Genomic DNA, 16,412 nt, shown 5'->3' with positions numbered 1-16,412 from the left:
ACTGCAGCTTAGGTTGTTAAGAACTACAGTACATATGAGTGACATACATACTCTCATTTCAGCAAGGAATGGAAACGTAAAAACTGAATTCTTCATGTAGCTTGCTTGACCTGTTGAAAGGCTTTTTTTATTTAAAAAAAACTATTTGAATTATCATGATCCATTTCAGTCAGGCTTCAGCATTAGACTGCTTTGGTTGATGGAAGAGAGACAGGGCAGGTCCAACTTTGTTGGTTCTTTTTAATTGCTGGCTTTTGATACCATCAATTATTGTATCCTCTTGGAAGTATCCTCTTGGAATTGTTTGGTGGATTGGGGCCATGGTGATACAGTGGTTCTGCTCATACCTGCAGGCAGTTTCCAGAGAGTAGCATTGGGTGACTTCTGCTCAGCCTCGAGGTAGCTGAGATTCAGGGCCCTGTGCAGTTCCATTTTGCCCCCAATCAGTGGCTGGCCATGGCTCTCCAGGACTTCTGGATATGGGTTCTTTCCTATCCTAACTGGAGATACTAGGGATGGAACCTTTAACCTTTTTGTATCTATTCGGCCATTGCGCTTTGTCCCTTCCCTTAGCCTGGCCACAGTTTTGCATGGTCATGTGACATCAGGCTCAGGAAGGATGGGTGTGGTTAGGCCAAAATAGCCTGGTGGGCCAGCCTCTGAGGCTTGGTGGGCCTAATTTGGCTTGCAGGCCAATGGTTCCCCTCCACTGTCCTAGAAGCACAGATGACCATGTTTTTCAGCTTCTGTCACCTACTTACAACAACTTGTTAATCCAGGCTTATGGTGGACTTGGTTAAACCTGCTGTTGATTGCAGTTTTGTTTTGTAGTATACTGTTGTTGAATCTAAGATAATTTTAATTGTGTTTTATTGCTTTACATACTGTGTTTTATTTTTTTGTGTTGACAACAACATTTTGACCACACAATGGAGAAAAGTGGTCTACAATTGTTGGAAATGAAATCAAACAATCAAACATCATATATTGACTTCATTTTGAAGCCATAAATCATAGCTTTTGGTGCTGAATTCTGACTTGTTCTGCCATTCATGTCAAGGGAGCAGGTAAACTACTACAGTAAGCTTGCAACTCATGTGGGAGCTACATTTCAGGGATCGCACCTAAAGCCAAAATCACGTATAATCAAAACCCATTGGGCTCAGTAGTGGGCAGTGTTGCCAAAATCATTTTCCCCAGAACCCTGTCCCCTTTTAATTTTTTTGCTCTGCATGTAAGGGTGAATATGCACAAGTTAAATGTGCATAAGATAAATATGCACAAGTTAAATATGCATAAGTTGCAGGTTTACTGCATAAAGGAGCTCCATGGACGCACACGTAGGTCATGCAAATCTTATTAAGCCAATCTTTGGTTTAACTTTGCCTGTGCACCCAATCACTGTGTGGGCAGGAGGCCTGAAATCAGTGTCTTTTGCCAGTGCATTATATGTTTTGTTTTGTAGGCATGTTTGGTTTTGTTGTAAAACAAAGCATTTTTCTTTTTGATTATGAATAAAACTTACTTGGTTCCTTTTTATAGCGTTTTAAATATTTCATTTTCATTTGTTGACAGCGGTCCGCAGCAATACGGGGCAGAAAACTCAGCCAGAGGTCATGTCGCAGAATACAAGAAAGTTAATTCAGAAAACCCTTGCACCATCAGCAGATACTCCACCGGGGGTAATTACAGGCGCTGGAAAGAGTGTTGTTTCTAGTCCTAAAAAAGCCATCAGGGACCCCAAAACAGGAAAAGGTAAATAGCAATATTAAATTTATGTAGAAAGATAGGCTTTGTAATGAGCAACACATTAAGATTTGCATGGACTTGGTGTTTTTGTTTTTGTTTTTGAAGCTGTGCAAGAGCGGAATTCATATGCAGTAAGTGTGTGGAAACGTGTCAAAGCCAAGTTAGAGGGCCGGGACTTGGATCCCAACAGGAGAATGTCCGTTGCTGAACAGGTAATTTGAGGAGCAAAACTTGTTCCCTTCCCTTCAGATGATTTTAACATTTAAGTTTATGGAGTGTGTGGGTGTGTGTGTGAGAGAATGAGAATATTTTTAAATGTGCTCTAATATGTTGCTGGATGTTCAGTGGGAAAAGTTTATTCGTATAAGCATCATTTTTCCTTGAAACTTCACTCCTACATACCTTAAATCACTTGGCAGACTAGTGTGCCCTCTTGCTTCCTTTCTGCTTAGTCCATGCCATTTGAAGACAACCATATGCAAGTCATGTCATGGCTGGCAGTACATTAAACATTTCATTGCTAAACTGTCTTTTGGCTTGCAAAAATAATGGGAATTTTTCATAACCTATGGAGACTTGCTGGCTTGTTTTAGACATGCAAAAATGGTTGGTTGTTACATATTTTAACCATAGCTGGTTGTATCCAAACAAGGTATGTGTGTTTTGTTCAAATCAGTCTAACAAGGCAGGATATCAAGCTGGGATCCAGGTTGGATATTCTGGCTTGTTAAACAAAAACCTATGGTTTTAACAAACTACCACTTGCCGAGTTCAGGCACAATAATGGCAGCCTTAAATCTTATTCCTTTGCACATGCACAATAATAGAATCGTACAGTTGGAAGGGACCCCAAGGGTCATCTAGTCCAACTCCCCCTGCAATGCAGGAATATTTTGCCCAACGTGGGGCTTGAACACAAAACCCTGAGATTAAGGGTCATATGCTCTACCCACTGAGCTATCCTAGGTCCTGAGGCTCTTGCCAGCTCATTCATGTAAACAACACATGGTTTGGTCCTAGGTCAGAACCTGGCCACTTACAGTTTTTAGTAGTGTCTGCTGTGTACATGGACTATAAATGTTAAAGGAGTAAACCTTGGTCTTCCTAAAACTCTAACGTAAACTGTTGATAAGTAATGGTGGACAAAGTTGCTGCTGAACATGCTAATAAAGGTGGTCTTGAAGTTCTCTGAATGTACAAAATCCAAAGCCCTAACTTATTTTACATTGCAATTTCTTAGGTTGACTATGTGATTAAGGAAGCAACTAATCTAGATAACTTGGCTCAGCTGTATGAAGGTTGGACAGCCTGGGTATGAACAGGAAGATAGCAGGTCAGTCTGGTTCAGCGAGGTCAGACATCCAGCAGAATCAACTCGGCCTCAGGCATCCATAGCAGCACCACAGTCGGTGGTGATGCCTTTCTGGGGCTTAATGTGAGGAAACCTAGGCAATCTCGGTGCACTGGGAAGTGAGTCCTGCAGAGTAGCTGCACTCAGGGATACGCTAAACACAATGGCCTGGAACCCCCAGGGTCAAGGGTGAAAGCTCACCGCCTGAACAACACGGCTGTCTTTCTGCTACAGAAGAACTGCAATCGTGTCAGGGGGAAACATAGCTGCAGAAAGGAAATTGGGAATGCTACATACCGCAGAGTGATTTGGAACCCAGTTCCACCTGACCCTGTGAACAATCCAGGAGAAACCGAAACCGAAAAAAGGGGGCCGTGAAGAAATCGCAGCAAAGGAAGATTTGAGAGATTGAGTTTCTTGAGTCGCTCTTGTTGCTTGGCAACAGTGCTGGTTGAGTTGACCAGTTTGTGCAAAAAATGAATAAATAAATGCTACATGAGAATGAACTTCAGAAATGGACTGAAAATGCAAAGAGCTGCATGTCAGCTGTGTTGGAAGAACCTCTTTGAGAAGAGAGAGCCTTTGTGTCTTTTTTTTAAGTTCTTTCCCACTTCTGGTTTATTCTTGTTCTTTAGATGTATTTCTAATATGTTTTTATTTCAATCCTTGTAATTTCACTGTTCAGTCAAATTAATCATTTCTTCTTTGTTTTTTGCAAACCAAATTTTCCAAAAGCACAGGGAACGCTGAACATTTAAGCAAATCTTTTGTGTTGGCTGATCAAACGCAAATGGTTGGAGTTTTGGTTCTTTTAAAGTGATTTTTTGTGATTCTATCATGTACAGTTTCCCCAAATTCACTGTGCATTTCAAAGTAATGAATCTAACAGGCATTTGGTTTTCATGTGCACCTCCCTCTGCTTGCAGTGTACACTCCTTTTTGTAGTTCAAACCTTTTCCTCCAAAACACATTCTACTGTGATTTTGCTGTAGTTTCTTTTGTAAACGTAGGTACTCCAATGTAATCTTTACCTTAAAAATGATTAGAATATCTAAGTAGACTCTTTTACATTGTTGATGACAGAAAATCAATAAAGTCAAGTTCTAGTGGAGGTAGTTTTATGCTGTTTGATTCATTTCAAATTTTGATTTACACTTGTAAATGTATAGTGTTTCAGTTCAATCCGGGAATTTAAAGATAGACATAAATACAAAGCTAAAGTGGACTATCTCTTTTTTTGTTCAAGCGAAATTGTATAAAGATTTGTGTGAAGTTACATTTCCATATGACTTCCAATAGGTGGTGTTCAGTTGTGAATTTCTCAGCAAGTTTTCCTAAACCTACCTTGCACTTTTGAACTATGGGTGTGACAAAAGTTGCTATTAAAACGGCACTTTAAATCAGTCTGTTTCCATATGTCCTCAGTGTTTTACTTGCCTGCTCACTAAAATCATTACCTTAGGAGCTTGTTTTAACTTTGCTTTAGGAAAGAACAGGCTGCTTCTTAACTCAGTTATCACTAATCGGTGTCATGTTTTGATAGGCACCGCTTGAATCTAAACTTCCAAATTGAACATGTGGGGCTATGTGAACTTATTTAATTTGCTTTGAAAGCCGTTAAATGAGGACAAATCAAATGTTCCCATCACTTCCTCTTTAGTCTCTTAAGGATTTTAAAAACCTTTCCAACAGTTAATTTTTTAAATTGATGCAGCCTATTTATCGGAGTTTGAGCTTTGGCCTTTGTTTTGAAGAGTTGCTATCAAATATATATTAAGGTCCAGCACAAGAAGAAGCTAATTATTCCAGCATTTTTATAATGTGGAAAAATTGTTTTGACTTCCTCAGAATATCTGATACAGAAGTGACTTGATACTGGTATCAGTCTTCCACATAGGCGCTAGCTATCTCACCTTTTAATTACCTGCCCTAGACATGTCATGTGCACTGCCTATTTACTAATGCTTGTGAGTAAATGAATTCAAACTCAGTATTCTGGAACTTCGCTCTTAGCATTGCAAGAGTGAGAGGTTTGCTTTTCAGTAAAATTCAGTTAAGGCAAAATCCAAGCATTTGGTGAGTGTACCTTTATTTTCCTTGTACGAAACACCCTTAACGAGCAGTCTGTATCCAAATACGATTGGGATAAGATGGTAACATGTTTTTCTTTTCTTTGGGAACCAGGGGTCAGGGCAGGCTGCTGCGCTTGTGATTCATGTATTATTATACCACACTATCCAGAAATGTGTATGGAGACGGGGGTCTTTACTGCATAATGTAATAAAGCTCAAAAATCTATTTGTATTCTTCATTCCCTGTGTGGCATTCTTTTCTTTACTGCAGTAACATTCAAAGTTCTAGATCTCTAACTTGCAGTGTGCAGTGATCGTGGTACCAAGCATGTGTAACCTCTGCAATTGTGGGAAAGGTTACCACCTCTTTCACAGAGGGGAATCAGCACAAGGAATAGATTTGAAAGCTGCAGCTTGTTGCCTGTCATGCATATAATCCACACAAATGTGTCTAAAGCAAAAGTTATTGTTGCACATTTAAGCAACCATTGTGCAACATCTGGAGGGCACCATGTTATTGGCAGCAAATCACTGACAGCACAGAGTGGAAAAAATGAAGTGCATACCAAAGCAGGGGCCTCCCATGGTTTGCTTTGACTGAATCAGGCAGGGAATATATTTTAGTAGGTTGGTTCTGTGTGTAATGAAACTTTTTTTATATATACTTTGATGCATTTCGAGCATGAGCTCTTCAAGGGGATGCACGGAGAATTAAGAACTGCAACATCCTGCAGAATCTAATTGGACGTTATTGTGATAGTTCACATTGATTCATTGGACTTAGGAATTCCTAACCACACAAGATTTGCTCCTCTCTGCTGCTCCCCCCCCCCTCCAAATGGGAACATCAGAACCTGCCCCTTTTCATCTTCAGCCTTCACTATATTTGAAACTGCAGTGAGTTATTCAGAGGAGTGTTGGAAGCTGTTGGGGGAGAAATGAGTTTAAAATCACCTTTGTTAGGATGCAGGTTTTTGCATTAGTTGGACTCCCAGACAAATCCACCTAGACTTTGCAGTCTGTCTCCTGCTGTTGTTCAGGCTTGCCCCTTTTATCCAGAAAATGTAGGGCTTTTGAATCAAACAAGTTGAATGTACTATATTATTCCTGGTCTTTTTTTCCTTTTCTTTTTTTAAGTATAGCAATTCAGTTTACCAACATATAGTAGGTTACAGAAATGGGGAAAGCATAGGTTTAGGATCAAACTAATACCCAACACAGAAACAAATGGTAGTATATAAAATATGTGTGTGAGAGAAAGAGAATATTCTGGAAAGGCATTCTAGAGGCTCACCACAATTGCAAGCACTGGATGGTTGCCACACCATTCATTTGTGGGACCCTTCCCTCCCAGCTGTCACCTGGATCTCTCTCCATCACTTCCTTCTCTCTAGCCTGGAGAGGTAAAGACTACCAGCCCTTTCCACATCCCTTCTCACTCACTCTCCTGTCACTTCCAAACTGCAAGCCTCGTTTGATTCATATTTTGATTCATACAGGTACTTCCAGAGGGCCTGCTCAGCACCAACACCTCAGGCCCTGGCTCTGCTCGGACTTGGCTTGCTCAGCTGTGGAACTCACTGGGTGACCTCAGGCCAGTCCCTGGTTCTTCGCCTAGCCTACCTCACAGGGTTGTTGTAAATAGGGAGAGGGAGAACCCACATAGGCCACCTCGAGCTCCTTTGAGGAAAAATAAGAAATGTAATAAGTAATGCATAAAATAGACACTCATGGCAAAGACTCATTTATCCAGCTGGGAAAACCTGTGGGAACAACTCCCACAACCCCCCCCCCCAATAAGGGGCCAGTTTGCTTCTATTTGGAAAGGCGCTAAGCAGTCCTTCCCCACCCCCACCCCACTCCGGAATCCCCCTCCAAAAACCCGTTAAACGGTTTCTGCTGCGGGACGTCAAGGGAACAACGCGACGTTTCTCGCCCTCACGCGCCCGAAGTCATGACGAGCAGGAGGAGGGAGCTGATTGGTCCAAATTCAAAGGCGAACGGGCAGAGGGGCAAATGAGAGGGCGCTGGTTAGGGGAGTGAGATGGTCTTTATCCAATGGAAAGCGTCGGGGAGGCGGGATGGGCGGGGCCGCCGAGCTCATAATAGGGGAAGGTGGGCGAGGCGGCGAAGCGTTCTCGCTCGCGAGGCCGACGGGGAAGCAGAAAGGAGGTGTTGCTTCGGAAGGGGGCGTGGCCTGGAAGGCTAGGCGGAGGAGGCGGGGCTTAAGCCGTGACGGTTTGCGAGGGGTGGGAGAGAAGAAAGCAGCTGTCTGGGCCACACAAAATGGCGGAGGGCGACAATAGGAGCACCAACCAGCTGGTGGGTGAGCGCTGAGGCGAAGCACTTTGGGTGGGCGGGGGGCGAGTTGAGGCCCTCACTTCCCTCAAGAAGTGAGAAGGAAGGAAGCGGGGGTGCTTCCTTGGGCTGTATCCTGCGAGGAGCATTTGCGGAGGGGCGCTTGTTTTTACGCAGGAAGAGGGAGGGGCTGGCTCTTCTGTCTCCATGCACGTCTTGCGAGGCTGCCATAGCGGCCTCTTCACCCCCTCTCCCAGCCCCGCCATTCCTATTCTGCGTTATTTTAAAGTGGGGGGAGTGGGAGGTTTGTGTCATTTGTGCAACTCTTTCTTTGATGGGTGGAGGCTGCGAACTGCTTCATAGAGTAGAGGGGGCTTCAAGGAGCGAAGTGAGGAAACTTCGAAAGTATAACAGGCACACCAAATAATCTTATGGCGCTTTTCAAGACTTAGCTTACTGCAATGCAGGGGGTTGGGCTGGATGACCCTCGGGCCCCTTCCGACGCCACAATTCTGCGATTCTAAGACCCGCAGATTTTTGATGGCAGAAGCTTTTGTGGACTGAAGGCTGCTTCGTCGGATGCACGAAGTGGTTGTTTGATGGTGTGCGTATGAATGTCTTCTTTCACACACACGTTGTTACCTATCAGTATGTGTATATTTGTATTAACACTCACCTGTGTGTAAATAGATATGTGTGTGTGTGTGTTTATATATACACACACATACGGATGGATAATAACATTTTGTGCGTTTGATTAATGGGGTTTTAGCCTGTGAAGCTTCTGCCACCATAAGCCTTAAAGGTGCCCCAAGGTTGTTTGTGTGTTGGCTGTATGAAACTGTCCTTCTGGAACTTAAATAACACCCCACGGTCTAGTCATGTTTACTCAGAATGAAGGCCTGAGTAAATTGGGTTTATTCCAAGGTAAATATGTCACCTCAAATTTTGCCTTTTGAAAGCTGTGGAAGGATCCAAAATCAGGAGAGAACCCATTATATTTTGCTGATGTACAAGGTTTTAGAAGCTGGCCGAGGCAGTAGTAGTGTTTTGTAGGAACATGGGATCAGAATTGCAGAGCTGAAAGGCAAAATAGCCTTCTTACAAATGGGTAGGGATGCAGGCTTTTCTTCCCACCAAATAATACATAAAAAATTATTCTAGGCAAGCCATCTTGGAAAAGATCAGGTTTCATTTTCCTGTTTCTCCAGTAGGACTCTGCTATGTCATCTTCCTTTGTAGTATTAGAGACACACCTGGCCAGCCTGCTTATGCTAATAAGAGCAGAAATAAGCAGGGTGCTTTGTTTAGGCTGTCAAAGGAGCTGCAGCGCTTCAGGGATAGGTGGTTGAAAGTCAGATGCACAGCATTGAGCATTATGGTTGATGAACAGAGGAGTGCAGATACTGTGTGTGCCTTTTCTTTGAGTTTGAAATGCAGATCACTTGTATCCACAGTGTTATCTGCTACATTTCTCACTATGTCATATGCTTGGTATACCCTACTTTTTGAGTTGAAGACAGTGCACATGAGTTTCCCCCTGTTTTATAACGGCCCTGTGCAGCCACTGAGGCTGTGTGCGCATAAATGGGCCAATATAACTGAGTGAACTTGATGGGCAAGGAGAGATTTTAACCCAGGCAGAACAACAGTTTAGTTTGTCTTGTGACTGAATCACTAGATCTAAGCTTCAGGGGAAGAGAGAAATGTTTAGAAACAAAATTTATTGGCTAGAACTCCCTATATTTTGCTGATCTAGAAGGCCGTGTTAGGAAATGGACAGAAACTGAAGAACAGAAATTAGAATTCAAAATAAGGAAGCATTAAACATGCTAGACTAGCAGGAGTTTTATACAGTGTGTAGACCTCAGTGGCAGGTCTCTCCCCCTCCCCCCTTCATAGTTCATTATGAAAGTTTCACCTACGTACTATTCACAAGTCTTCAGTTTATGGTCCTGGGCTGAGACAGCAATCAGTACAAAACACAGCTGTGTAGGATGTCGAAAGTAACAGTTATTCAGAGTGAATTAAAATATTGGTGAATCCAGTTTTGCACATAGAACCTTGCATAGCATTTAACACTGTTAGGATAATAAATAATGTAAAAACAGTTTAATTTCAAATATTTTGTTCGTATTTAGTTACTTTCTCATGCTGCCCAAGTTCATGATCATAAGATTTGGGTTCTCCATAAGCCAGATAAATTTTATCCTAATATCCAAGCTGGAATCAGAACAAGTCTCAAAATAAGGTCCTGGAGCACAGTTTTCACAAGATGGTGCCATAACAATAAATGGCAGGTAGAATAGCTCTTTGTTATGAAAAATCTTAACTACCAGATCTAGAGTTGTCATTGTGGTTCTGGAAGAGGTTCCCGCTTGAGGAATGTGGGAAAGACAATTTCTGCCAATTTCCCCTTTCCCCTCTGACCTTAATGAATCCCCAAACCTCTAGAGCAGCTTTTCATTGGCTAAAGGAGGAAGGAAGAATTGGTGTAAATTGCATCCACAACCCTTTTGCTCTAGCCAGAGCATCCTGTTCTGCTCATGGGAACTCTGGATTGAAGTTTCAGTTTGTAGAAATATATCCTATGAATATGGCACTGTTCTCCTAGCTGGGAGTAACCAGATATTTTGTTGCATGATAGACATATGGCTTCAAATTAAAAGAACCAGTTAAGAGGATGCAGACATAAAAAACTTGAGTTATATTCTGTAAAGCAAAGTAAGGATAAAGCTGTTATATTGTCTAACATAAGATAGCCTACATGTCCAATGAAGCATATGCATTGTGTAAGCATTTTTCTGCCTGGGGCAATTACATATGTTAAAATGCTTTTATTCACAGGCTGCAGAGACAGCTAGCTTGGAAGAGCAGTTGCAAGGATGGGGTGAAGTGATTCTGGTGACAGACAAAATCCTTCGTTGGGAAAAACCATGGTTTCCACCTGCTATGATTGCTGTAGTTTCCTTCATCTTTCTGTAAGTTATTTGAGAGAATGTTACAAAAAATAATAATGCTAAAGACAGTTAAGCTAGTAGTTACTTTTCTGAAGTTCTCAGTACTGCTCTGCTGTAAAAAGTACATGGGAAGTTTTATGCAGCTGGAAAAACAATGCTGCTATAAAAAAACCAAATATATTTTCAAACTTGGGGGCATTCCTAGTCATTTTATTTCATAGAAGGGCCTATTAATTGGAAAAGATAGGGAAGAGCAACAACTTTTTATTCCTTCCAAACTTCATTTTCTCTCTCCTTCCAACCTACTCTCCCATTGGTGATTATGCCATTGCAGAAACTAAACTGAAGCATTATTTCTCAACCACTGGCTATGTTGGCTGGGGCTGATGGGAGTTGGGTACTTCAAAATAAAATTTGGAGGCTACTTCTTCTCCACACCTCCTTTAATCACATTGTTAAATGTTTTGCCGCTAGATAACAACATTTTTCTTGCCCCAACAGGATGATCTACTACTTGGACCCATCTGTTCTTTCAGGTGTTTCTTGCTTTGTTATGCTGCTTTGTTTGGCTGACTACCTTGTACCTGCTCTTGCTCCTAGAATTTTTGGCTCCAGTAAATGGTATGTTGTTTGACAGTCCCTTAAGTATAACATTTAGCAAGAATAGAATTGAACCAACATATATTCAGTGTTAACTATGTGCATCAGTCCTGAACAAAAATCATTCTACCTAGTGTTCTGACATACCTAGTGTTGTTCTACTACCTAGAGCAGGCATAGGCAAACTCGGCCCTCCAGATGTTTTGGGACTACAGTTCCCATCATCCCTGACCACTGGTCCTTTTTGCTAGGGATGATGAGAGTTGTAGTCCCAAAACATCTGGAGGACCGTTTGCCTATGCCTGACCTAGAACAACAATATCTCTGTATATTAAAGGCTCAGTTGTCTCTTTTTTCTGTTTGATACCTTTGCTTGTATAATTATGTTTAGACTGCAAGGTCATTGAGGCAGGAACCTATCTTTTCCTCCTGTTCCCGTCCCCCTTATGTTACTCTCTACAGCACCATGCACATTGATAGTAGACTAAAAACAGAGCTGTAGCCTTTAAACAACTGGCTGTCATGGATTCTTGGGGTGTAAATATATATAAAGATGTTGCCATCTAACTGAAAGTTTTGAGACAGCTGAAGAACCTCTTTGCTGGAAATGGTGATTTGCTGAATAGGACACAGATTTGCAGTTAATGGTAAATTCTTCATAATATCTGGTCATTCAGAACACATGTCAACTGCAAATTAATGCAAGTTTTAGTCCATTAAAATATATATGATCTTCTCATTCTTGGATTTGTTGATCACCCTAACAGTGAATACTTATAGTAGAGAATCAAAGAAATATATATTGTACATATATGAATGGGACATTAAAATGGCATCAGATTTTGAACTGGGTGGCGGGAGGTCGAGATGATAATGGTTGCTCATGTGCAGTTTCTAAAGTGGAGGCGAGACCATAATATCAAGAGTTTTGTTCAAAATAATTTCTTTAAAGGACTACTGAACAACAGCAGCGGTTCCATGAAATTTGTAGCAACCTGGTAAAAACACGGCGCGGAATTGTTGGTTGGTGGAAACGTCTTTTCACATTTAAGGAGGAAAAGCCTAAAATGGTAATATATGTGCTTCTCTGAAAATGTTTCATCCTTATTGCAAATTGGATGTTGCTTTATAAATCCATTCTGCCTTACATATACAAAAACAAATGCTTTTGGTGACTGGCATGTATATTTGTTTTTTAAATGAAAATCCCTTTTTCTTACCTAAAATGCTTTAGTAAGTGCACACACCATCTGATCAGAGCTTTTTATGGTATCTTGATTTGAGTATTTGACTCTCTCCCCCTCCCCCACTTTTGTTTCAGGCACTTTGTGGTTGTTTTTTTGCTTCATAGTCTCTAGGACAGTTATTGTAGTGGTATGCGAATATATTCCTGTCTGCAATTTATAACATCGTCCTAATGCATCCAGCAAGCCAATAACAATCTAAGCTAAGCTCCTAAAACCTACTTGCTTGAAATAAATTTCCACTGAAGTGAATGAGATATACTGCTAAGTGTGTTTGTTTGTTCACTCATTCAGAATCCATGCTAAATCAATAATGCTGCTTTTAATAGCAGCAGGGAAAGTACTTGGAGAGGTAACTATCATGCCTTCATAACTTACTTTTAAGGACTACTACCATTCTTATTTCTCTTCTAGTACTTCATGACAATGCTCTGTTCCTTAGCTGTGATTGCTTGGATAGGACAGCAAGTTCATAACCTCTTCCTCACCTACCTTATTGGTAAGTGGTGCAGAATAATATATTGCTGTGTTTTTCCACAATAGAGAATGGGGGAGATATTTGTAGTTGGGATGCCTGTAATGAAGCGATTGCAACATAAATTAGATGAGTCGGTATGGGGGATGAATTTGCAAATGAACATAGTTGGTGATAACTTCTTCTTTACTCCCCTAGTGAGCTGCTTCTTGTTGTTTCCTGGGTTAAACAAGCACGGAATAATTTCAAAATATGCTGGAATGGCAAAAAGGGAGGTCAACAAACTCCTGAAGCAAAAGGAGAAGAAAAACGAATGAAACATTGCTTGCTAATTCACTCTATAGTATAATTGTGTTCTGGGAACAATTCAATGAATTATTGTGTGCTTAATAGTATAGAAGTGCTTATTTCAGTCATCGCTTTTTGATTTTAATAAGGGCCCTTCTTGTGCTGTTTAAACAGGAACTGTATGGTCCCTCAGTCACACACTAATAGTCTTCTAACGTGGACAGTTATTCTTACAGTAAGTGTGACTAGCAACTTCAATACTGTAATAAGACTGATCAATAACAACTGGTGGTGGTGAACTGGGTAACATTTTCCATTCCTCTTGAGCATTTTAAGGACCCTCTGGACTGTCTAGATTTACTTCAAAATGCCCTCTAGATTAAATTGCTAAACGTACAATGTTGTAGGTGACAGGTGATTTGAATAAACAAAGCTCCTAAACTCTGAATCCCAGTTGTAGCTCTGCAATGCAACTTAATTGCACTGAAACTGAATGAAAAACTTAAGTCAGGATGCACAGACAGTCAACTTCATTGCTTCTATTATTTAAATAGCTCTAGTTTTGGTGTTGTGAAACATGTCTGTAGTTTTTTAAAAATATGGTCTTATATAAAATCATGTTGAAAATACGTGATGCGTCTGTCTTGCCAACAAGTCTCTGGAGTTATTTGTGTTTTCTTAATGCTATTTTGTTTTTACTACACATTTCTTAAGTAAAAGTTTGTAACCTGTTAAAATGATAGGCATCTTAAATTTCGGTTTAACAGGCAAATTTCTGTCTTAATTGTAAATTGATGAACAGTGTTATCTTATGTTTGAAAATATAGACTTGAGAAATCTTGAAACTTTTTTTGTTTCATTATTATCTTTTTTGACAAAATGAGATCTGCTTACATTACTGCCTTATAGATGGTAGCTGCTTTTCATTCTAAGTTCCCAACCTTTCAGTTTTCTGTTAAACACTGTAATTCAGTACACATTTTTTGTAAATGTGTCTCAAAAGGACAAAGTTTTTAAGTTGCTCTTGTGATATATTGCCTATAGTGAAGCCCGAAAGGCCATAACTGTGTTGGCAGTATTGGCAGCAAGGGATAGAAAGTCTTCTAACTAGAACTAACACAAATATTATTTTTATCATCACTCTCTCACTAATTGGCTCACAACAATAAAAAGCAGTCTTTCTCTCTTCACGCACATCTAACATTTTTGAATGCTAGGGGTGGGATGTGGCTCATTTTTTACTGCCATACTAGTATGTAACATGGTGCAGATAACTTATCTGCATAAGGACACTAGGGTGGCGTTCAACACTTAAACATTCCTATGTTGGATCTCTTGTGACATGTGAATCTTAGGGCATTCTGTTTTTCCAAACGAATGAAAAACCATTTTTGGACTCATTAGAGCAACCTCATAAGATCTCTGCCTTAGGAGAAGAAACAAAGCCTCTTACTAAGGCTAGTGAAAAGAGAAATCCCTGAAGCAGGCTTTCTTCAGCAGGTGAAAGGAGCAACATTACCTATTACTGCTCCTTGGGTTGAAATATTTCGGTATGCCAACTTAGTTATCATTGTAGTAAGTATTTTCCCATTCATGAATACCATATTTGACATTATACCGTCATTTTGGACATTAGAAGCAGCACACGTCCTGAGAAAAGCGAGAAGTCTGTGATGGCAGTTCCTGTATCTAGCAGTTATGGGCACTAGCAACAAGATGGTGAATATAAAACTATTTTGTAATGATTTAGTGATAGCATAAGTGACAGGAACCGGTTTCTTTCAAAAACACCACACTTTCCCATAAGTCCTACCCCCCCCCTTGATTTTGTGTGTTTGTTTTAGACAGGATAACTAAACCAACTTTACCTAGTTTGGGTAGGAGGGCAGTGTTTTACGTGAAGGGAAAGCAATGTTGTAATATGATTTAGGAGGGAGCCATGTAGGGTGGGAAGGTAGAGAAAAGACTTGGAGGGAGGGGAAATAACTTACATGTACGAGCCTTTTTTTGGTTAATGTTGCTGCTTTACTTTTGATTGCGTTGATACGTAATGTAGATGGATAATAAATGTATTATCTAGAGAGCTAAAAGTTGAATAAAAATGTTAGTAGAAGGAAAAAATGGCAATTATTGAATGTGTATGTAAGGCCCCTGTCTGCTTTTCTCCATTCATCTAACCAGGAAAATAAAGTCATAGCAAAATTGGAGCTAACTTATTGATGTCTTAAGACACAAGTGGGCAGAATTCAATTTTGAACTTTCAAACAGAGCCAGATGCAAAATAGTGGCTCAGGAAGGCAGATGTAGAATAGCATAACAACCTTCAGCACATACTCAGTTTAAATTTATTTTCCTTACCAGATCTAGGACCCCCCCTTTTTAAAAAAGACAAATCTTCAGTCTTCCCAGGCTTTCTTGATTTGAGCTAGCTAGTTTAAGAGGAGAAAAAGACTTTTGGTTGATAGTGATGCTTCTTTGCAAGCACAAACCATTTATGAGCTAACTGCCAATCATCACCAGAGATCTACTAGTAGATTCTACTCTACCATCTGACTACCCCTGCCTCAAAAGGCTGCTGCTGAGGCCTTTAAGTTCCCCTCAAGTTTTCCTCCACTCTGTTGCATAATGCCATCCTTTTGGTGTTGGTAAAACAGTCTGTTTAGGAAATACCTCATGCCTCAACCTTGTGAGGCTGAAAATATTTCCACATCTCCTTGAGACTTCCTTTTATCCCTTCCTAAGAAAGTGGCTTGGCATCTTCTGAGTATTTTCCTTGGTAACATCTATATAACATTATAGGGCCTAGCAAGCTGGGGAATCTCAGGCCAAGGGGCTGAATGCTATCTCCCTGGACTTTGAAACACCCCCCCCCCAGCCATACCCTCTCCCCTGGCACTGCTTCACACCCCAATTATTTTTGCCTGTCTCAAATGTGTCACTGAACTTTCATAATTCCTCTTCCTTCTCTGGATGGAAGATGGAGAAAGATTTGTGAGTGCATAGAAACTACTGTACAAAGGTAAACTTAGGTTGTCGATTTTTGCAAGCCCCTCGTAGGAGACTTTATGCCTAAAGGGCCACATATAAATGCTGTTAATAAATAATGTTAACATTTACATTTGTTCCTGTGCTCATTTCTGCCTTCAGAAGGTTGCCCAGAAAGGAATACAGCCCTCTGGCTGAGAAAGATTCCCCATGCTAGGCCTAACTGGAGACAGACAGAGGAGCTGCCTGGGTGGGGAACCCTTCATGCTTCTTAAATAAAGGACTGAGAACATGTCACATTTTCCACTGGGGCGACTGCACTAGAATAATTGCAGAGCTCTTGCCGGAACCTGCCCTCACTTCTTGGGTGGCGGCAGTGGGTGGGGCGTC

The 16,412-nt window shown here is 40.9% G+C and overlaps 2 protein-coding genes across 2 annotated transcripts in view; both read left to right on the top strand.

Annotated features, from left to right (window-relative positions):
• SMG1 (SMG1 nonsense mediated mRNA decay associated PI3K related kinase) overlaps positions 1-5,411 on the top strand; it is a 70,174-nt gene extending 64,763 nt beyond the window's left edge. The window contains exons 60-62 of the mRNA XM_083584843.1: positions 1,576-1,755; positions 1,855-1,961; positions 2,990-5,411. Of these exons, the coding sequence (XP_083440969.1) occupies positions 1,576-1,755; positions 1,855-1,961; positions 2,990-3,067 (365 nt within the window). The 3' untranslated portion in view covers positions 3,068-5,411. The remainder of the gene's footprint in view (positions 1-1,575; positions 1,756-1,854; positions 1,962-2,989) is intronic.
• A 1,895-nt stretch (positions 5,412-7,306) lies between these two features.
• Positions 7,307-13,882, top strand: ARL6IP1 (ARL6 interacting reticulophagy regulator 1). The gene is made up of 6 exons (XM_083585426.1): positions 7,307-7,494; positions 10,318-10,451; positions 10,932-11,051; positions 11,983-12,100; positions 12,689-12,773; positions 12,948-13,882. Exons 1-6 carry the CDS (start codon positions 7,459-7,461, stop codon positions 13,064-13,066), a joined length of 612 nt encoding a protein of 203 aa, XP_083441552.1. The 5' UTR covers positions 7,307-7,458; the 3' UTR covers positions 13,067-13,882.
• Positions 13,883-16,412: the final 2,530 nt, after the last annotated feature.

The sequence above is a fragment of the Podarcis filfolensis genome (genome assembly GCF_964270895.1).
Source record: "Podarcis filfolensis genome assembly, chromosome: 14".
NCBI classification, from domain to species: domain Eukaryota; kingdom Metazoa; phylum Chordata; class Lepidosauria; order Squamata; family Lacertidae; genus Podarcis; species Podarcis filfolensis.
Note: the sequence above shows the minus strand (reverse complement) of the source record. Positions and strands in the feature narration are given on the sequence as shown.